The following is a 23,890-nucleotide window of genomic DNA, read 5'->3' on the forward strand; positions in this document are numbered from 1 at the left end:
ACTTCCGGCAATGGGGTCATCCAGAGATAGACCTGTTCGCAACAAGGGAAAACGCCAAATGCCAAAGCTTTGCCGCCAGGTTCCCGCACCCACAGTCGCAGGGCAGTGTGATATGGATAAACTGGTCAGGCAAATTTGCGTACGCTTTTCCCTCAGCACCTCTAATACCGCTGGTGGCGCTAAAGCAACACTCGATAACGCTCATCCTGGTTGCTCCAACGTGGGCACGCCAACCATGGTACACCACGTAAAACTTTCCGTGGTGCCGCATCAAAGGCTGCACCTCACACCCAGACTTTTGACGCAGAGCCATGGCGACATTCAGCACCCAGATCCGCAACAGCTCAACCTGGCGATCTGGCTCCTGAGGTCTTAGAGTTTGGCTACCTCAACTTGCCTCCAGCCTGCATGGATATCATACGGGAGGCAAGAAAGCCCACCACCAGGGCATGCTTTGCAGCAAAATGGAAGCGGTTTGTCATTTATTGCGTGGACCACAACATAGACCCGCTTGACGCGTCCACGCACAACATCATTTGTTATCTGTTACATCTTTACAAATGCAATCTGGCATATGCTTCCATTCGCATACATTTATTTGCCATAGCGGCTTATCTCCAAAACAGGCAGCATCTCTCCCTTTTCAGAGTGCCTGCCATTAAAGCCTTTCTTGAGGGACTCAAACGAGTCATTCCTCCCAGGACCCCACCTGCTCCTGAATGGAATCTTAATGTGGTCCTCACCCGACTAATGGGTCCACCTTTTGAGTCTCTGCATTCATGCGAGATTCAGTTCTTAACATGGAAAGTGGCTTTCCTGATAGCCATTACGTCACTGTGACGTGTTAGTGAGCTCCAGGCACTAACTGTACAAGAGCCATTCATACAAATTCACTCCAACCGGGTGGTGCTGCGCACTAACCCTAAATTTCTTCCAAAGGTGGTTTCACAGTTCCATATCAATCAGACTATTGAACTGCCGGTGTTCTTCCAAAATCCTGAGACAGTGGCAGAGAGAATGCTCCACACTCTTGACGTCAAAAGAGCTTTGATGTATTACATTGATAGGACCAAAGATTTTAGGAAGACGAAACAACTCTTTGTTGCCTTTTCCGCACAACACAAAGGCAACCCCATTGCCAAAGCAGATATAGCCAGGTGGATCGTTAAGTGTATTCAGATTTGCTATCAAAAAGCTAAGCGCACTTTAACCATCCCCCTAAGAGCCCACTCCACCCGCAAGTTGGGGGCCTCCATGGCTTTCCTTGGAAATATCCCTTTAGAAGACATTTGTAGAGCAGCCACATGGTCTACCACACACACATTTACAAAACACTACTGTGTAGATGTGCACTCCAAGCAGCCAGCAGCTGTAGGGCAGGCTGTTCTAAAAACGCTTTTTCAAACTGCTGCAGCTGACACAGGCGGCCGCCGCTAAGGGAGGGACTGCTATATATTCTATGCTATAGATATGAATTCAGCAGCCCACATGCCTCGATCTGAATATGCTACTTACCAGTATGCATCTGTTCTTGGCATGTAGGGCTGCTGACATTCATATCGCCCGCCCTCCTCCCCGGCGCCTGTAGCGGCTGCAGCACTTACACTTACTCTTAGCATGGTCATCGCTCACACTGTTACACTCCATCTTCGCCACAATGGCTACAAACAATTTGGGGATGGAGTCGATGCCCATGCGCACTGTAGTCCAGGGGAGGAGCCACCTATCTCGTGATACTTCGAAGACTCTTCCAGGACAACAATGTGCAATCATCCGGACCCAACACTAGGCGGCGATCTATGCTATAGATATGAATGTCAGCAGCCCTACATGCCAAGAACAGATGCATACTGGTAAGTAGCATATTCCTACTAATACTTCCATTTGTTGTGCCCTAGATGCTGCAGATACCGCCTCAAGGGCAATCAATACCAGTACCCTTTTGCGCAGACATGCCTGCCTACATATATCAGGTTTTAAACCTGAGGTACAAAATTCCATCCTCAATCAGCCATTTGATGAGACACATTTATTTGGCCCTAATGTCGATGTGTCTTTAGAGAAAATGAAAAGAGTCACCGACACAGCAAAATCTATGGGAGCCTTGCAGAAGCAAGCTCCCAGACGTTCCTTTCGTCGCTCATCATACAGAGGCAACACAAGAGGCTACTCCTCCGAAAGCCCCTCCACTTCCTACAAAACCCCTAGCCAATCCACATACGCTAAGGGCTACCAGACAGGGGGTTACAGGGGTAACAACAACAAAGGCAGAGGCAAAACCAACAACTCTCGCTCTGCCTCCACCCCTACCCAATGACTTTCCTCCCCTTCCCCCCCCCAACATTCCACTCCTGTGGGGGGAAGACTACAGCAATTCCTTCCTGCCTGGACCAACATCACATCAGACAGGTGGGTGCGACAAATTATTCAGTCAGGTTACTGTTTAGAGCTAACATCTACCCCCCGCTAAACGTATTCATACAGTCAGACCATTTTCACATGTCACACTCCAACAAGTCCTTCCTCTCCTAGTACAAAACGACTTCCTTGCTACTCTAGATCTCAAGGACGCATACCTCCAGATTCCCATTCACAAGGCTCACAGGAAGTATCTCAGATTTGTAATAGACTGGCAGCACTATTGATTCAAAGTACTCCCATTCGGAGTCACAACAGCACCAAGAGTATTCAGCAAGTGCCTAGAAGTAGTGGCAGCACATTTACGAAGACAGCACATCCATGTCTTCCCGTACCTCGACGACTGGCTCATGAAAGCCAGCTCATACAACTAGTGTGTGGAACACACTCATGCCACGATCCAACTGCTCCACCACTTAGGCTTCACAATAAACCACACCACGTCTCATCTGCAACCATCCAAAGTACAACAGTACCTTGGTGCTACAATAAACACCTCAACAGCTTATCTCACTCCAGTAAGGATAGCCAGCATGCAAACTCTTCTCACAAAGTTTTAAGCCACAACACTCCCTTCCAGCACGAGTGTTCATGCAACTCATAGGGATGACGGCCTCTTGCATTTTCTAAGTGCCCCATGCAAGACTTCAAATGCATCCTCTACAAGAGTGCCTATCACGTCAATGGTACAAGGCTCAAGGTCAATTAACAGACCTAGTGTTGGTAGACGTTCGGACTCATCGCTCTCTGCAGTGGTGGAACACCAAAAACCTTTCCAAGGGACGACCGTTCCTAGAGCCAGTTCCTCAGATAATCTTGACAGCGGACGCCTCGCTCTCTTGGCTGGGGGGCCCACCTACTGCAACACACCATGCAAGGCAGGGGGACACCGCAACAAAAGCTACTCCACATCAATCATCTGGAGTTACTAGCTATATTCCAAGCACTAAAAGCTTTCCAAAAGCAAGTATCAAACAAAGCTGTGTTAGTCCACACGGACAACATGACAGCAATATACAACATACAGACGCAGGGAGGCACACACTCCCTGCAACTCTCACAACTAGCACAGGACATATGGCGGTGGGCTATACCTCAAAACATATTCCTTCTAGCCCAGCATGTTCCAGGAGTGGGAACTACATATGCAAGTTCTTCAACCATTCTTTCAGATGTGGGGACAACCTCAGATAGACCTCTTTGCCACCCACGAAAACGCCAAATGCCCAAGCTTCGCCACCAGATATCCACACCCACTGTCTGTAGTACCGCACCAAAAACTATACCCGTCTCCACGCCTTTTAACACAGAACCGTGGAGAGATCAGGCACCCGGACCCAGCTGAGCTCAACCTTGCGATCTGGCTCCTGAAATCCTAGAATTTGGATACCTTAACTTTTCTCCAGACTGCATGAATGTCATAAAAGAAGCTAGACATCCAACCACTAGAGCATGTTATGCAGCTAAGTGGAAACGCTTTGTAATATATTGTCACAACAACAATATTAATCCACTAGACGTGTCTATTCAACACATCATAGGATACTTGCTGCACCTCCAAAGATGTAACTTAGCCTACACGTCTATTAGACTGCATCTTGCTGCAATAGCAGCATATCTGCAAAACAGACAGCATCTATCTCTGTTCAGAGTGCCTGCTATTAAAGCCTTTTTGGAAGGCCTTAAGAGAATAATTCCTCCCAGAGTACCACCTTCACCTGTGTGGAATGTAAACATTGTTCTCACACGGCTAATGGGACCTCCCTTCGAACCCTTCCATAAATGTGAACTACAATTTTTAACATGGAAGGTTGGGTTCCTAGTAGCTATTACTTCTCTGCGGAGAGTTAGTGAACTACAAGCACTAACCATTCAAGAACCCTTCTTGCAAATGCATCATAATAAGGTCGTTCTCCATAGTAATCCAAAATTCCTGCCCAAAGTCATTTCTCCCTTCCACCTCAATCAGTCTGTGGAACTGTCCGTTTTCTTCTCACAGCCACAGACAGTAGCAGAAATAGGTCTTCATACCCTAGATGTCAAAAGAGCATTGCTATACTACATCGAAAGAACACAACCCTTTCGTAAGACACAACAACTTTTTGTGTCTTTTTCACCACCACATAAGGGTAATCCCTTTTCAGAATCTGGGATAGCTAGATGGATTGTCAAATGCAAACAGATTTGTTACCTCAAAGCTAAACGTACCTTATCTGTTCCCCCTAAAGCCCACTCTACAAGAAAATAGGGGCTTCAATGGCATATTTAGGGAACATTCCCCTAGATGACATCTGCAGAGCAGCTACATGGTCTACACCGCACACATTCACAAAACACTACTGTGTAGATGTGCAAACTAAGCTACAAGTTAATTTGGGCCAGGCTGTTCTCAAAACATTATTTCAAACTACTGCAACAGATGGGGTGGTCGCCGCTAAGAGTGGGTACTGCTATACAATCTATGCACAGTGTGTAATCTGCAGCTAATGTGCCTCGAACGGAAAATGCTACTTACCAGTATGCATCTGTTCTTGGCATGTAGAGCTGCAGAGTTACACACGCCCACCCGCCTCCCCGGCTACCCTTGTCTGTTCCAGTATTATCTTAATTAGATACAGCTTACATGAACTTCCTTCCTTTTCTTGCAAAGCTCCATCATTTCCCTAATGGCGTAAAACAATCTGAGGATGGAGCCCATGCCCATGCGCAATGTGGTCCAAAGGCGGAGTCACCTATCTTGTGACTTCCAAAGAACTTTTCAGGACAACAACAAACTGCAAACATCCGGGCCCAACACTAGGTGGCGATCTATGCACTCTGCAGCTCTACATGCCAAGAACAGAGGCATACTGGTAAGTAGCATTTTCCTTCAGCCGTTGATGACTTATGCAAATGTGACTCAATAACGGAATTGTTTTAATTTTGTTGTGGTGAATTTGTTGATCGGTGCAATATCTGCAAATGTTATTTTTGTTATGGCGCCTGTGACTATAAAATGAAACAGAGTATTATTCTTTTGTAACCCTGTTCCAGCCTGTAAAGCCCTCCCAAACAGAGCTTGAAGTTGGGCAGTCTGTGATCAGCAAGCATAAAAACGGCCGCTACTATCAATGTGAAGTGATTAAACGAATGAAAGAGACATTTTACGAAGTGAACTTTGATGACGGTTCCTTCAGCAGTGACCTATATCCTGAGGATATAGTGGTATGTTGCTTTTTTTCTCTTTTAGGGGGTTGGTTATAGATTTCAGGAGGTTGTGTGCTCTACTCTTGAGACTTTGGTTCTCCAGATGTTACGTATGTCTTGGGTGTTGCCTGATCTGCTCTAAGTAAGACCTGTTTAGCACATTGGCATAGTCTCACCTATCCTTGAGGTTTTAGTAAACATTCTTATGGGTTGTTACATTGGGTGCCTCCTGCACTGCACTGCACTGCCTTGGAAATTATGGAATACATTGTTGTCTGCGTGGTCCTTGGAAGCTTTATTTCATTATGTTATATGTTTCTTGTTATACCATTAGTTTATTGTAATCTGGCCTTCCTACTGTGTGGAGAGTGTGAATTTGAATGAATCATGCCCTTGCTTCCATCCTTTCTTGCATACACTGCCTGTACCAGACACTAACAGTGGCCCTTCCCCCCCTCCTCCCCATCCCCCATAATCATCCAGCAGCCTCAAGGCACTACATCTTTCTCATGCTATGTTTAGATGTGTATTAGGCCTCCAGAGCCGACTTCACAGAGCAGCCGAGGCGCAAGAAAATGGATAGCCATTCTTATAGCCTCGGCTCACCAGATTCGCGGTCAGAAATATATAGCCTCGACAATAACAGCTTCACCTCAACCACGGTACTGCCCCCACTGTAACACACACACTCACTGAGAACATGCAGAATGGACCCAATTGTGATTGTTCAACTGAGGTCTGGCAGACCTAAAACTCCCTCAGCTGCTTACTAAGGTAGTGCAAGGTAAGCTACCTTAATATACTGCTAACACTACCTTCGCTGACTTGGGGTAAGTTGTAGGGCTTTTAAGTTCTAAATCTTACCTGTAAATCAATATACAAATAAAACCAAAGAATCGGGATGGAAGACCACAAGACTCATGCCCAATGAAGCACCACTGTGGGGATACCTCTCACCCTTCCACCACTTTACTCTCTCCCAGTGCTATAGACCTGTGTCTTACTCACGGATACCCCCCTTTGGTGAGACGCATATGGCAGGTCAGATGTATTAAGCACCAGAGGCCAAGTAACTGTCAAGAACGGTTCTCTAAAAACTGGTTACATGACACCCCACTTGCTCCAAGATCTCTTTACATGTTAACGCACCACCTAGAATGATATGAAAGTAACTAGAAAGATTAGAGGTTCCATTCATAGAGAATTTCCTGCTGCTGCTTTTACCCAGCTATATGGTTCCAGTTTTATCTGAAAAGTGAAGTCTGATTCTCGCCTGGTTTCCATTCCAAGCAGATTCCTGAGGCACACTGCCCTGACTTACAGCTATGTGTTCTTCAATAGAGGGTTTGCAAAATTGGGTTTGGCCATGCTGGTGGGTTAATGTCTGGAATTATTTTGGTTTCCTTTTCCAGGAATGTGTGGTTGGAGTTCCTTTCCTTATTCTGCTCTCTTCCAAAAGTGTTGAACATGGTGTAGCAACTTTCCCCTTTCATGCATGCAAATCATTAATACTATTGTTTTTTGTTCATTTAGAGTCACAGTTGTGTGCAGTCGGGGCCGCCTCCTTCTGGGGAAGCTGTGCAGGTCAGGTGGACAGATGGACAGGTGTACGGTGCCTCATTCATCGCTTCTCATGTCATCCAGATGTACGAGGTGAGACTGCAACTCCATTGGCGTTTATGACGTCCACTGCCACCAAGATGGTAGCTCCAGCAGGTTAAATGTGCACACATGCTCTCTGTCCTCTGCAGGGGTTGCTTGTCCGAAAGCTTTTCTTTCTCCACTTAACCATTTGGCTTGAGACCTTCACATGTTATCTGTTGCAGATGATATCCAGGCAGATCTTGTGTAGCAGTAGTACCTGTGGAGCATATTGTGTGTATTCTGGAGCCATTTTAGCAATTCTAAGATTTGAAGTCTACCCTCAATGACTGCACCAGCAATCGTTTGTTCACAACTGCCGGCCAAATTCCATAAGTGCTTTGATTTTAAGTATCCATGACTGCAACCAGACCACTGATGAAAATGACTATATTTAGTTAGCTACTTTATATAGTGCTACCGCACCAGAATGCCCTGTACAATGAAAAAAGCAAAAGGAAAGTGGAATGCAGGTAAATTATGAATGAATGGCTCACTGGTTAGAGGCGGCAGACCTGAGAGCAGAAGTCGGCCCGGGACCAGGGTTCAATTCCCGACGCGGCAGGGTCGTGGACTTGGGTCAGCGGACTCGATAATTCTCGCTTCGGTGCTTACTCTAATCAGGGGTTTCACTCGGCAACTCTGGGCATTAGCTTGCCTAATCTCCACAACGGCCCCATCAATTCCGGGGATGCCTGGCTACACCTTGGGGACTCCCAGCAGGGACCATCCCACAGGGAAAGCCAGGACGGGTTCCCCAGAGTTATACAGCGCCAGGAAACCTACGGACGGGTAGCAGTGCGCTTTACAAGTTCAAATACATTTACATTTACATACCTACTTGTTCTCTTCCAGGGGATCCTCATCAATAGTCGTAAGCATTAGAATATTCCCGCCCATGCACGGGAATATTCTAATGCTTATGACTTTGATGAGGATACCCCTGGAAGAGAACTAGGATTACAGGTAAGTAACTAATCCTTCACTGTCAAGGGCTGGTTCAATGTCGATAACACAAATGGTCTTGAGGAGAAGGTGTGAGAAAGTGCCATCTTTCTTGCATGGTATACTCCCACTTTTTGCTGAATTGCTGATGTGCTTTGACTGTGTGTGCCCTGGGCTCCTGCCAATCGGGTACCCATGGCCTGTGTTCCATCCCTAAAACTGTATTGAAGCTAAAACCCAATTGGCATCTCTGGCCACATGTCAGCCCCTGGTAAATGATACCATGGATACCCAGGGCATTGTGACCAGAAAAGACCCCTAAGGGCTGCAGCACTTATTGTGCCACCCTTAGGGGCCCTGCACCCTGACACACACACACACACTGCCTTTGCAGGCTAGGTGTCCTGGTGCAGAACTAAACAAAGAGTCGACATGGCACACCTCCCTGTGTGCCATGCCCTCAACCCCACTGCCCTGGCATACATCAGTCACCCCTCTAGCTAGGTGCCCTATGATAGTGGTGTGGGCACAGGTGCATAGGCCCTGTGCCCTACAGTACCCAGGGCCATTCCTGTGGACTGTAAGTGCAGTGATGCCATTAAGAGTATATGGTGCTGGGAGGTTGTCATTACGAACTCCACAGCACCATAATGGCTACACTGAAGACTGACAAGTTTGGTACCAAACTTCTCAGCACATTAAACCCACACTGATGCCAATGTGGGATTCAATGTAAAATGCACTAAGGAGGGCATCTTAGAGATGCCCCCTGAAACCTAACCTACAATCCACGTCTTGTCTGAGAGGCTGCCTAGGCTGCCACACAGCAGACATGTTGCTAGAGCCCCCCACTTTCCGGGCCCTGCAGCAATGCACATCCTGGGCGAGGTACTACGTCTCCTCCCCCAGGATGGGCAGGAGGAAGCTCCAAAGGCATGCCGCCTTTGTGAGCTTCTCCAGGCCACTTGCTATACTCAGCATCTGGCCCCCACCAGTTTTGACCCCCACTCTGTCGGGAAGACTGGCGGGAAACCCTACGTCAGGAAAGGGGGTGTGCCAGCCTGTGCCAACTCCACCCCTCAGGTGGAGGAGGCGAGGTGAAGCACAACTCCGGGCTACTGCCATCTTGAGGATGGTGATCCCTACCCACTCACAGCTAGGCTCCTGCCTCCCTCCCACATGAGAGGAGCAGGTTAGGGGGTGTACTCGCCCTCACCCTACCTGTAACTCCCCTAAATTTAGTATTTAGGGGCACGCTGAACCTTCCTTCCTCAGATCCCGATTTCGAAACAAGAAAGAAGACCAAGAAGAAGACGACCTGCCGTGCAGCTGCTAACAAGAGGACGACACCAACTGACTTGGCCCCAGCCCTCCCGTCCTGTTGATCCTTGAACCTGCTCCTGCTAAATCCCGGCGTCTCCTGCGGACAGCAACCGCGGGAACCCCAGAGGACCTGCCTGCCCTGAGCTTCGTAGAGAATGGGACTCCCATGAAAAGTGGTTATGCTCAAACAGCAATGCCCCTAGTGCCAGCCAGGAAACCCCAAAAAAGCCCCCACTGCCCCCGCCGAGCCCGGCCTGTGCCCAAGTGGACAAAGACCCTAAGGACGTCCTCCCGGCGATTCTGACCTGGAATCCAGTGCCCAAGGACCCTCCTCGACGACCCAGCCGACGCCTGCAGCCTCAGAACCAGGGACCCCCCCAACCCCGACCAGCAGAGGGTAAGATTTCCCCTAAGCCAAAAGACACCCCTGCACCCGGCGCCCAACAGCCCCTTGTGCCCTAATCCGGAGTGCCTATCTACCTTCCTAGATCCCAACTTACCCCTCGAAGTGTTGGTCGCTCCAGAAGATCCTCCATCCCCGAGCCTGCAGCCTTTGTTCCCTTTTCAAGATCTCCATTGAAGAACATTGAGCGCCCGACGGCTCAAAACCACCCTGCACCCAGTTGCCCGAGTGCCCCTTGCAGTGCAACCTTTGTCCTATCCTACTTCCCCATTTGCCCTTAGGAAGTGACCAGGAGCCCAGCTCCCACAGCCGCGTGGCCTGCTAGCCTGCAGCCACCAACCGAAGGCCCCCTGCCTCTCATTGGGCCTAACTACCTCTGCACCTGGCTGCCCCTGTGCCGCTGAGGGTGTACCAACTGTACCTACCTGGCCCTGGGAGACCCCTGAGTCTATGCCCAGAACCTTAACTCTGCCAGTCGAGTATTTACCTAAAAGCCGATAACTCACTTTTCTTCCATAGGCTAACATTGGCTGGTTTCACTTGGAAAGTGTGGAGTTTTGGAACTTTAAAATAAATCAGCCAAACAACGACTTCCGATTTACTCACTTGTTATCAGGAGAGACCGCAGTGCTGCATCTTTTAGCCCAGCACCAACCCTGAAAAGTATTTTTTACCGTACTTACCAGTAACCTGAGTTTTCTTCCATAGGAAACCATTGACTGTTTTCTGTGAAATTTCTTCTGTGTCGATTTTTGCAAACTACAAATATTCTTTAAAAATCGTACCAAAACGTAATTACTTACCGGTCTTAGATAGATGTCCCAGTGCTGAACCTAGTAGTCCAGTACTGGATTACAAAAGTAACGTGAACATACTTTACCTGCAAACTGAATTTCCTTCCATAGGATAACATTGGTAATTTAATCTGAAAAAGTTTCCAAGTGTCAACTTTTAAAATACAATAATATTCCTCAAAAATCAGTACTATAACCAAAATGCTTTTACTTAACTGTTTACAGGACATGTCCCAGGACTGAATCTAGGATCCAGACTTGTGGTTAGAAAAGTAATCTATGAAGTAATTCATTGCATTTAACTGAAAATTCCCATTGAGCTCAATTTTGCATTGTGTTTGAAATTGTGTTGCCTATTGCAACAAACTGTAACTATTGCATTCAAAAAGTCTAATGCCTATTTGGAAGGTATTTAACTAAAGTAACTCATTCTGAGAGAATATTTTGATACCTTTTTGGTTCTAAAATAAAACAACTATATCTTTTGATGCAAAACAATTGGGCTAGAGTTCAGTTCTTGAGTGTGTGAGACCATTTGCTGACTGAGGTGTACAACAAATGCTTTACACTGTCCCCTGATACTGCCTTACTGCTCGCCCAAGCTACCACTTTAGAGAGTAAGGTTATATCTAACTTTAGCCTCTGCCAAACCTCTGGGGACTGGAGACTCTATACACACTGTATCTTACTTTGGTCCAGTATATATAGAGCCACTTCCTTACAGAAGGGCACCGCCAACATTGAAAATTTCAGCGTCAGGACGGTTTGACATCACTCCACTTCTCAGATGAAGACAGTAAAATGGCTTTCACACATTACACCTCGCAGACTCCCATGTGAAAATCGGACTCCAAGTACTCCAGAACCTATTTGCCAAACAGACTGGCTTTTCCAGCCATCATTCTTTATGCACCAATGCCTCCTCAAGTTCCGATGGAGTCTTCGCCTCCTCCTTCTTATTCTTATTCTCCTCCTCTTCCAGCACGACCTCCACAACTGCTACCTACAGCAGTAATTTTGCTATCAATTCCTCCAGCCACCCATTCTCGGCCACCGCCGTCTCCTGTACCAGTGGCATCTCCACTAGGGCACTCTAGATCTCGCTCCCGTCATACCGGGCCTCACAGCAACAGGTGAAGGACAAGGTTAAGAGCTCACCATCATTGTCACCACTCAAGATCTCCCATGCTATCATGCTCAAGACAAACACGAGATGCTTCATCCAGATCGAGATCGTCACATTCTCATCACAGACTCCTCTTCGGGTCTATATTCACCTACATTGTCAGACTTACTACCATCTAGAATATCTGATGTTGGTGATATACTTTCCAGGAGGTTCTTAATAGGGATGCCAACAAATTAAAAAGTTAATTGCTGACTGCCACCACAATGGTAATCTTTGAAATGCTCCATCAAAGGTCCACCTCTACATCATTGCTCCCTTTGGTTCCAGGTTTTTTAGAACCAGCTATGGAACTATTTTGGACATCGGCTACTCCTAAGGCTGCACTATGCTGCCTACAGAAAGAATACAAACCTCCAGATCAGCATCCAACATTTCTTCACATGGATCCTACACCAGACACTCTCATCTACTCTGCTGCCAAAAAATTGGATGCCGTATCTGCATTGTCCACTGTACCTCCTGACCAGGAAAGGAAAAGTTGTATTTTGTGGGCAGAAAAGTGTGCAGTACTTCCATTATCACTATGAAGGCTGCTAGCCGTCTGCTCTTCTGGGGCGATATGACCGGGCTTTTTGGGACTCTAATTAGCAATTCACAGATGACAGTTTTTTTTAAATGCTAGTATGATATCGTATTTTGATATAGTTTTCTCGAGGTGCTCCAGGGGTGACGTATCCACCCTCAGGGTACGTCCAGTACAATGCTTTCAGTAGTGCTTCCAATGACTCTTGGTTGCATCCCCCTATGTGCATTCTCCTTTTGTCCTCGTCTGAGGTTGTTAAATAATCACAATATGTTCTATATTTGTTTCACTTCATAAGTTTTACTGAAGTCTTCATCTGCATATGATTTCATTTCAGTTCTCATCATAGGTTATGCATTTTCATAAAGCTCCTTGCTCCAATGCATTTCGAGCTATATACGCTATTCATCAGGGAGCCATTCTATAAACAGAATCATTATACACTTAATTTGTACACATGTATCTAAAACGTTACTGACCAATTCATTGTTTCTTAGACATACATTGATTCATGCAGCTTGCACACGTGAATTCTGTGAAATAATAGTGAGTGTTTGAGTAAACATGTGGTTGCACTCTTGTCCTATAAACCGATATTGTGACTAATGTATATAAGTGCTACAAATCGCTTGATTCAAAATAGTGGGTTTAAATTTTATCCGGCGTGGTTTAAACTGATGTAAATGTGTGACCCGTTTTTACTTACGAGTAATTCAACTCGTCTGCTTCAGCCGCGAAATAGAAATACTGCAATGGTAAAGAAATGGTTCGTATTTAACTGTCATAACTCGGTATATGAGCGTATTAATACTCTATCCCTCGGGTTCTCAGGCGCTTGGAGACACTTACTTTAGCGCTTCAGTGTGAAATACTCCACGCTCTTCAGCAGTGTCATGAGGCTGGCTCTAGCTGTCGCAAAGAGAGTCCCCAGCGTATTTCCAGGTATTAATGGTGAAACTAAAGGAAGGACTATAATGTTGCCCCAGTATTGGAACTTTCATAGATTCCCATGCTTTGTATCATTCCCCGTTGTCGGAATGGGTGCCTCGGTAGTATAAAAATCATAGAAACAAAAGAAAAAAATAGGCCTAGGCCTCCTCTCATTTTGTATCCTATCACCCTCTTTTTGTAAAAGAGACCAAACTTTTGCCAGAACCAATCAGAGCAGCCTCACCCCATAGAACCTTCCTGAGAGAGCTCAGAGCCTCAGATTTTTCTACCGCACGTTGTGCTAGGGAGTCTCCACTGAGCTCTGCTCAGCTTTTCACTACTTTTCTGGTTATTTCTTCAAGTTTCTGCTGAAAAAAGACATGTCTGACAAGGAGAAGAAGGCCTTATTCAGGTCCTGTGCCTCTTGTGGGAAAAAACTTCTTTTTGTGGAGGATAAGCATGACAATTGTATTTACTGCTTATATCCTGACCACAAGGCCACAGAGTGCAAGATCTGTAGAACCTTCTCGAACAAGACTCTTCGGGACAGAGAAGGTCGGCTGTTGACCTGGCTTCAGAAGATGAAGACTCGCAAAGAGGTGCTCTCTTCGGATGAGGAGGATTCCACATCTTTTGCTTCCTCTCACAGATCTAGGAAGAGGGGTAGGTCTCCCCCTGGTGCTTCTACATCTGAGCCCTCTCTTCAAGCCCCTCACAAGATCTCTGACAGGTCTGAGAGGGCTGGTCCCCTTCAATCTCCTCACGGAAGTGAAAAGGAGAGGCAGGGACAGGCTGCTGGAGTGGTTACAGCCTTAAAGGACAAAAAGGAGGTTGCTCTCCCTTCTCCTCCGTCCAAAAAGAGCAAATCCAGTGACAAACACTCTTCTGTCACTTCAGGATCTGTGCCGGAGAAAAAACAGCGTCCGTCGACAACAAAAACACCAGGTACGTCGACGACCGTTACTTCAGTTAAAATTCCCGCTGTTTCTGTGGCTCCGTCGACGGGCTCGTCGGCGGTAGCGCTCTCCACGACGACGACTTCGTCGACATTCAAGGTCCCGAGTACGTCGACGCTGACGTCTTCCACGTCGACGACGACAAGCAAAGTACTGTCGACGGCCGCAACGACGACGAGAACTACGTCGACGACGACGACAACAACCTCAACGTCGACGATAATGTTGATGACGACGAGTTTGTCTACGAAGCCGTCAACGATGGTTCTGTCGACGACGAGAATTGTGTCGGCGAAGGAGATGGTACCGTCGACGATTCCGTTGACAGCTTCATCGACGACTGCTACACCGGCGACGACGGCACCGTCGACGGGTCAGAAAATGCATTTTTCGACTCAAAAGATGAAAATAACGCCAGAGATGACGTCTCCGCGACGGGTTTCTTCACATCCACCTACAATGCTTCTGAATGATGAATCTGAGGAAGATGAAGTTGAGGATGATGACAATTATGGTCCTGCCTATAGTCCCTCGGACTTGAATGTAAAGATGCAGGAGACGGACACAGAGGAGTATTACGAACATACAGGTGGCCAGCAGTTGCATCCATATGTTCTGGAAGAGCGACGCACTCCGAGTTTGGGTCCGGGCATGGTGGCCATGCCCTCCTCGCTCATTTCTGATCTACAAATGATGCTTCAAGATTATCGTAAGAGGTTTCCGTCGGAACCTTCTGGCCAGTCTGCACATTCTCCTCCTCAGATACAGTCGCAAGTGCAGCCGTCTATTGGTCTTCCAGTGGTGCCCCCCTCGCCACCACCAATGACACCTTCGGTCCGGATCCGCACTCCAGATCCTGCACCAGTTCCTGATGTCCAACAGGATACCTCTTCGGATGAGGAGGTCGTACAGGTGGATCCCTTGATTGTTCCGTTGCAAGACCCAGACTTGGATCAGGGTGACAGTGGGCCACAAGATCCGGACGCCGCGGGTCGTGACACGTCCATCTCCCCTCCAGTGGATATAGGGGGTTTTCATCACCTGATGGAGAGGGCAGCTAAGAGATTTGAATTGCCTGTCACGAGAGAGGAATCAGAATATTTCCTTTATGACTTTAAGGAGCAATACAGGAGATCTGTCAAGTCTATTCCCATCATTGAGCATGTATGGGAGGAAGGCATGACAATTATGCAAAATCCAGCCACAGTGATTCCAGTTCTCCCAAGGCTGGAAAAGAAGTATAAGGCTCCGGACGGCAGTCCGGCTTGCCTTCTTGGTCAGCCAAAGCCGGATTCAGTGATCTCTCAGGCGGCCCAAAGCAAGTCTAAGAATCCGTCCACACCTTTGACCACGCCTCCGGACAAGGACGGTCGACGTCTTGATAATGTTGGAAAGCGGTTTTCATCCATGGCCAGCTTGCTTGTTAGAGCGTCAAATGCTCTTGCCATCCTTGGCCGATACGACCGCCCGATGTGGTGCGACATGGAACCCTTCGTGGAACTGTTACCAGAGCCCACAAGGGAGGAAGCCAAGAAAGTGCTTATAGAAGGGGAGAAATCTTCTGCTGAAGTTATTGACTGTGCAATGGACATTGCTTCCACGGCTTTTCGAGCCTTAGCAGGCTCGGCAGTGCTACGGCGCCAGGGCTGGTTAAGAGCCACCTGGTTTCGTCAGGAGGTCCAAAATAGAATCCTGGATCTGCCATTTGATGGGGAGATGCTGTTTGGTAAGCATGTGGACGATGCCCTGCAGAATATAAACAAGCATTTACAATGCAACGGTTTCGCCTTTGCCAGTTAGAGCTATTGGCATTGTAAATGACAATATTTTTATTTATGTGTTGGTTTTGAAAACAGATAAATAAATGGCATTGTCATTTACATTGCCAACAGCTTAATCTCTTGCAAATGTAAGACCTATTGTACCCTACTGGATTTCACTGAAGAAATTCAGAGTCTGGTCTGCAGGTGTCACGTGACAGATGCCCAATTGACAGCTGAGGGGGTTAAATCGTGCTGGGGTGGCACATTAAGGCAACGCTTGCTGAAAGCACTACACTACCCTACTGGAGTGTCAGTCTTTTTGGACATGGTCCACTCACTCATCTTGAAACAGGAAGCTCGCCACCAGTTCCACAAAAAATACCGTCATTAAATCTTTCCTTTTTAAGGGTTGGACATTTCAGTTGGCGTCTGCTCTCAGTCACGCTCGTCTTGTCACCCATTGTCAATCACGCGCCTCTCTGTGCCTGGCTGTCAAGTGCCGGCGCCATCCTAGTGCGCATCTTCAGTCAGCCACGGTGTGCTAGCCAACCGAACTGCATTATGGGATGGCATGGTGGGTTAAAGAACCTGTTTTACAAACATGTGTCCGTGCTTGTGAGGAGGTAGTGCACCTGTTGAGGGAGAGAGAGTGTGTTTGCATATGTGCGTGCATGCATGCATGTGTGTGTGTGAATAAGCACTTCCAAGATTTAGTGGGACTAGAGTTTTTATCTACAAATCATTGTTTTCAGCTGTGTTCTAATGGAATCAAAGCAACACTACACCCCCCATAATGCATAGTGTGATCACATAAAAGTACAGAACTGGAAAGAGTGTCCATAATGACCAGCAAGACCCTAAGAAGGATGTGCTTCAGTCTCCAGTGCCACGGGCGAGTGGAAACACACACTGTGCTGGTGGAGAAGTAGAAGAAGTACAAGTGTCCATAGAAGAGAAGTAGAGGGGATGCACTCTCCATTCCCTATGCACTCTCCACTCTCCACTCCGTATGCACTCTCCACTCCCTACGCACTCTCCACTCCCTACGCACTCTCCACTCCCTACGCACTCTCCACTCCCTACGCACTCTCCACTCCCTACGCACTCTCCACTCTCCACTCCCTATCCACTCTGCACTCCCTATGCACTCCCTATGCACTCTCCACTCCCTATGCACTCTCCACTCCCTATGCACTCTCCACTCCCTATGCACTCTCCACTCCCTATGCACTCTCCACTCTGCACTCCCTATGCACTCTCCACTCCCTATGCACTCTCCACTCTCCACTCCCTATCCACTCTGCACTCCCTATGCACTCTCCACTCTGCACTCCCTACGCACTCTCCACTCTTCACTCTCTATGCACTCTGCACTCCCTATGCACTCTCCACTCTCCACTCCCTATGCACTCTCCACTCCCTATGCACTCTCCACTCCCTATGCACTCTCCACTCCCTATGCACTCTCCACTCTGCACTCCCTATGCACTCTCCACTCCCTATGCACTCTCCACTCCCTATGCACTCTCCACTCTCTATGCACTCTCCACTCTCTATGCACTCTGGAGAAGTGTGGCTCACTGGTTAGAGGAGGCAGACCTGGAAGCAGAGGTCAGCCCGGGACCAGGGTTCAATTCCCGGCTCGGCGGGGTCTTGAGTCCTAAAATGTTCATGGACTCGACAATTCTCGCTCCGGTGCCTACTCGATTCATGGTTTCACACTCTGCGACTCTGGGCAATAGCTTGCTTAATCTCCACAACGGCCCCTCGCGGCGGGATGCCTGGCTTTCACCTTGCGGATACCCTGCCGGGGTTATCTCACAGGGGAATACCAGGACGGGTTCCCTAAGCAAGCGCTTAGAAACCGCTCGGTGATTTGCGCTATATAAATTCCTGTACATTTACATTTACATTTACATTTACTCTGCACTCCCTATGTACTCTCCACTCTTCACTCTCTATGCACTCTGCACTCCCTATGCACTCTCCACTCCCCACTCCCTATGCACTCTCCACTCCCTATGCACTCTCCACTCCCTATGCACTCTCCACTCCCTATGCACTCTCCACTCTCTATGCACTCTCCACTCTCTATGCACTCTCCACTCCCTATGCACTCTCCACTCCCTATGCACTCTCCACTCCCTATGCACTTTCCACTCCCTATGCACTCTCCACTCCCTATGCACTCTCCACTCCCTATGAACTCTCCACTCCCTATGCACTCTGCACTCTCCACTCCCTATGCACTCTGCACTCTCCACTCCCTATGCACTCTGCACTCTCCACTCCCTATGCACTCCCCACTCTGCACTCCCCACTCTGCACTCCCTATGCACTCTGCAGTCCCTATGCACTCTGCAGTCCCTATGCACTCTCCACTCCCTATGCACTCTCCACTCCCTATGCACTCTCCACTCCCTATGCACTCTCCACTCCCTATGCACTCTGCACTCCCTATGCACGCTGCACTCTCCACTCCCTATGCACTCTCCACTCCCTATGCACTCTCCACTCTCCACTCCCTATGCACTCTCCACTCCCTATGCACTCTGCACTCTCCACTCCCTATGCACTCTCCACTCTGCACTCTCCATGCACTCTGCACTCCCTATGCACTCTCCACTCTGCACTCTCTATGCACTCTGCACTCCCTATGTACTCTCCACTCTTCACTCTCTATGCACTCTGCACTCCCTATGCACTCTCCACTCCCTATGCACTCTCCACTCCCTATGCACTCTCCACTCCCTATGCACTATCCACTCCCTATGCACTCTCCACTCCCTATGCACTCTCCACTCCCTATGCACTCTCCACTCCCTATGCACTCTCCACTCCCTATGCACTCTCCACTCCCTATGCACTCTCCACTCCCTATGCACTCTCCACTCCCTATGCACTCTCCACTCCCTATGCACTCTGCACTCCCTATGCACTCTGCACTCCCTATGCACTCTGCACTCCCTATGCACTCTGCACTCCCTATGCACTTTCCACTCCCTATGCACTCTCCACTCCCTATGCACTCTGCACTCTCCACTCCCTATGCACTCTCCATGCACTCTGCACTCCCTATGCACTCTCCATGCACTCTGCACTCCCTATGCACTCTGCACTCTCTATGCACTCTGCACTCCCTATGCACTCTCCACTCCCTATGCACTCTCCACTCTGCCTCTCTATGCACTCTGCACTCCCTATGTACTCTCCACTCTTCACTCTCTATGCACTCTGCACTCCCTATGCACTCTCCACTCCCTATGCACTCTCCACTCTCCACTCCCTATGCACTCTCCACTCTCCACTCCCTATGCACTCTCCACTCTCTATGCACTCTGCACTCCCTATGCACTCTGCACTCTCCACTCCCTACGCACTCTCCACTCTCCACTCCCTACGCACTCTCCACTCCCTACGCACTCTCCACTCTCCACTCCCTACGCACTCTCCACTCCCTACGCACTCTCCACTCCCTACGCACTCTCCACTCTCCACTCCGTATCCACTCTCCACTCCCTATCCACTCTGCACTCCCTATGCACTCTCCACTCTCCACTCACTATGCACTCTCCACTCCCTATGCACTCTCCACTCCCTATGCACTCTCCACTCTCTATGCACTCTCCACTCTCTATGCACTCTCCACTCCCTATGCACTCTGCACTCCCTATGCACTCTCCACTCCCTATGCACTTTCCACTCCCTATGCACTCTCCACTCCCTATGCACTCTCCACTCCCTATGCACTCTCCATGCACTCTGCACTCCCTATGCACTCTCCACTCTGCACTCTCTATGCACTCTGCACTCTCTATGCACTCTGCACTCCCTATGCACTCTCCACTCTTCACTCTCTATGCACTCTGCACTCCCTATGCACTCTCCACTCTCCACTCCCTATGCACTCTCCACTCCCTATGCACTCTCCACTCCCTATGCACTCTCCACTCTCTATGCACTCCCTAAGCACTCTCCACTCCCTATGCACTCTCCACTCCCTATGCACTCTCCACTCACTATGCACTCTCCACTCCCTATGCACTATGCACTCTCCACTCCCTATGCACTATGCACTCCCCACTCTGCACTCCCTATGCACTCTCCACTCCCTATGCACTCTCCACTCCCTATGCACTCTCCACTCCCTCGAGCTGCACTCCCTATGCACTCTCCACTCCCTATGCACTCTCCACTCCCTATGCACTCTCCACTCCCTATGCACTCTCCACTCCCTATGCACTCTCCACTCCCTATGCACTCTCCACTCTGCACTCCCTATGCACTCTCCACTCTGCACTCCCTATGCACTCTCCACTCCATATGCACTCTCCACTCGCCACTCTCCACTCCCTATGCACTCTCCACTCCCTATGCACTCTCCACTCCCTCGAGCTGCACTCCCTATGCACTCTCCACTCCCTATGCACTCTCCACTCCCTATGCACTCTCCACTCCCTATGCACTCTCCACTCCCTATGCACTCTCCACTCCCTATGCACTCTCCACTCCCTATGCACTCTCCACTCCCTATGCACTCTTCACTCTCCACTCCCTATGCACTCTTCACTCTCCACTCCCTATGCACTCTTCACTCTCCACTCCCTATGCACTCTTCACTCTCCACTCCCTATGCACTCTTCACTCTCCACTCCCTATGCACTCTTCACTCCCTATGCACTCTTCACTCCCTATGCACTCTTCACTCTCTATGCACTCTTCACTCCCTATGCACTCTTCACTCTCTATGCACTCTTCACTCTCTATGCACTCTTCACTCCCTATGCACTCTTCACTCTCCACTCCCTATGCACTCTTCACTCCCTATGCACTCTTCACTCCCTATGCACTCTTCACTCCCTATGCACTCTTCACTCCCTATGCACTCTTCACTCCCTATGCACTCTGCACTCCCTATGCACTCCCCACCCCCTATGCACTCTCCACTCTCCACTCCCTATGCACTCTCCACTCTGCACTCCCTATGCACTCCCTATGCACTCTCCACTCTCTATGCACTCTCCACTCTGCACTCCCTATGCACTCTCCACTCTGCATGCCCTATGCACTCTGCACGCCCTATGCACTCTGCACGCCCTATGCACTCTGCACTCTCCACTCCCTATGCACTCTGCACTCTCCACTCCCTATGCACTCTGCACTCCCTATGCACTCTGCACTCCCTATGCACTCTGCACTCCCTATGCACTCTGCACTCCCTATGCACTCTGCACTCCCTATGCACTCTGCACTCCCTATGCACTCTCCACTCCCTATGCACTCTGCACTCCCTATGCACTCTGCACTCCCTATGCACTCTCCACTCTGCACTCTCCATGCACTCTGCGCTCCCTATGCACTCTCTATGCACTCTCCACTCTGCACTCTCCATGCACTCTGCACTCCCTATGCACTCCCTATGCACTCTCCACTCCCTATGCACTCTCCACTCCCTATGCACTCTCCACTCCCTATGCACTCTCCACTCCCTATGCACTCTCCACTCCCTATGCACTCTCCACTCCCTATGCACTCTCCACTCTCTATGCACTCTCCACTCTCTATGCACTCTGCACTCCCTATGTACTCTCCACTCCTCACTCTCTATGCACTCTGCACTCCCTATGCACTCTCCACTCTCTATGCACTCTCCACTCCCTATGCACTCTCCACTCTGCACTCCCTATGCACTCTCCACTCCCTATGCACTCTCCACTCCCTATGCACTCTCCACTCTCTATGCACTCTCCACTCTCTATGCACTCTGGAGAAGTGTGGCTCACTGGTTAGAGGAGGCAGACCTGGAAGCAGAGGTCAGCCCGGGACCAGGGTTCAATTCCCGGCTTGGCGGGGTCTTGAGTCCTAAAATGTTCATGGACTCGACAATTCTCGCTCCGGTGCCTACTCGATTCATGGTTTCACACTCTGCGACTCTGGGCAATAGCTTGCTTAATCTCCACAACGGCCCCTCGCGGCGGGATGCCTGGCTTTCACCTTGCGGATACCCTGCCGGGGTTATCTCACAGGGGAATACCAGGACGGGTTCCCTAAGCAAGCGCTTAGAAACCGCTCGGTGATTTGCGCTATATAAATTCCTGTACATTTACATTTACATTTACATTTACTCTGCACTCCCTATGTACTCTCCACTCTTCACTCTCTATGCACTCTGCACTCCCTATGCACTCTCCACTCCCCACTCCCTATGCACTCTCCACTCCCTATGCACTCTCCACTCCCTATGCACTCTCCACTCCCTATGCACTCTCCACTCTCTATGCACTCTCCACTCTCTATGCACTCTCCACTCCCTATGCACTCTCCACTCCCTATGCACTCTCCACTCCCTATGCACTTTCCACTCCCTATGCACTCTCCACTCCCTATGCACTCTCCACTCCCTATGAACTCTCCACTCCCTATGCACTCTGCACTCTCCACTCCCTATGCACTCTGCACTCTCCACTCCCTATGCACTCTGCACTCTCCACTCCCTATGCACTCCCCACTCTGCACTCCCCACTCTGCACTCCCTATGCACTCTGCAGTCCCTATGCACTCTGCAGTCCCTATGCACTCTCCACTCCCTATGCACTCTCCACTCCCTATGCACTCTCCACTCCCTATGCACTCTCCACTCCCTATGCACTCTGCACTCCCTATGCACGCTGCACTCTCCACTCCCTATGCACTCTCCACTCCCTATGCACTCTCCACTCTCCACTCCCTATGCACTCTCCACTCCCTATGCACTCTGCACTCTCCACTCCCTATGCACTCTCCACTCTGCACTCTCCATGCACTCTGCACTCCCTATGCACTCTCCACTCTGCACTCTCTATGCACTCTGCACTCCCTATGTACTCTCCACTCTTCACTCTCTATGCACTCTGCACTCCCTATGCACTCTCCACTCCCTATGCACTCTCCACTCCCTATGCACTCTCCACTCCCTATGCACTATCCACTCCCTATGCACTATCCACTCCCTATGCACTCTCCACTCCCTATGCACTCTCCACTCCCTATGCACTCTCCACTCCCTATGCACTCTCCACTCCCTATGCACTCTCCACTCCCTATGCACTCTCCACTCCCTATGCACTCTCCACTCCCTATGCACTCTCCACTCCCTATGCACTCTGCACTCCCTATGCACTCTGCACTCCCTATGCACTCTGCACTCCCTATGCACTCTGCACTCCCTATGCACTTTCCACTCCCTATGCACTCTCCACTCCCTATGCACTCTGCACTCTCCACTCCCTATGCACTCTCCATGCACTCTGCACTCCCTATGCACTCTCCATGCACTCTGCACTCCCTATGCACTCTGCACTCTCTATGCACTCTGCACTCCCTATGCACTCTCCACTCCCTATGCACTCTCCACTCTGCCTCTCTATGCACTCTGCACTCCCTATGTACTCTCCACTCTTCACTCTCTATGCACTCTGCACTCCCTATGCACTCTCCACTCCCTATGCACTCTCCACTCTCCACTCCCTATGCACTCTCCACTCTCCACTCCCTATGCACTCTCCACTCTCTATGCACTCTGCACTCCCTATGCACTCTGCACTCTCCACTCCCTACGCACTCTCCACTCTCCACTCCCTACGCACTCTCCACTCCCTACGCACTCTCCACTCTCCACTCCCTACGCACTCTCCACTCCCTACGCACTCTCCACTCCCTACGCACTCTCCACTCTCCACTCCGTATCCACTCTCCACTCCCTATCCACTCTGCACTCCCTATGCACTCTCCACTCTCCACTCACTATGCACTCTCCACTCCCTATGCACTCTCCACTCCC

At 49.3% G+C, this 23,890-nt stretch overlaps 1 protein-coding gene across 2 annotated transcripts in view; it reads left to right on the forward strand.

Annotated features, from left to right (window-relative positions):
- KDM4A (lysine demethylase 4A) overlaps positions 1–23,890 on the forward strand; it is a 458,146-nt gene that overhangs the window by 400,999 nt on the left and 33,257 nt on the right. For both annotated transcript variants that reach the window (XM_078660668.1, XM_078660737.1), the window contains 2 exons: positions 5,452–5,622; positions 7,138–7,257. In XM_078660668.1, coding sequence (XP_078516794.1) covers positions 5,452–5,622; positions 7,138–7,257 — 291 coding nt within the window. The remainder of the gene's footprint in view (positions 1–5,451; positions 5,623–7,137; positions 7,258–23,890) is intronic.

The sequence above is a fragment of the Lissotriton helveticus genome, chromosome 1_1 (genome assembly GCF_964261635.1).
Source record: "Lissotriton helveticus chromosome 1_1, aLisHel1.1, whole genome shotgun sequence".
NCBI lineage: Eukaryota > Metazoa > Chordata > Amphibia > Caudata > Salamandridae > Lissotriton > Lissotriton helveticus.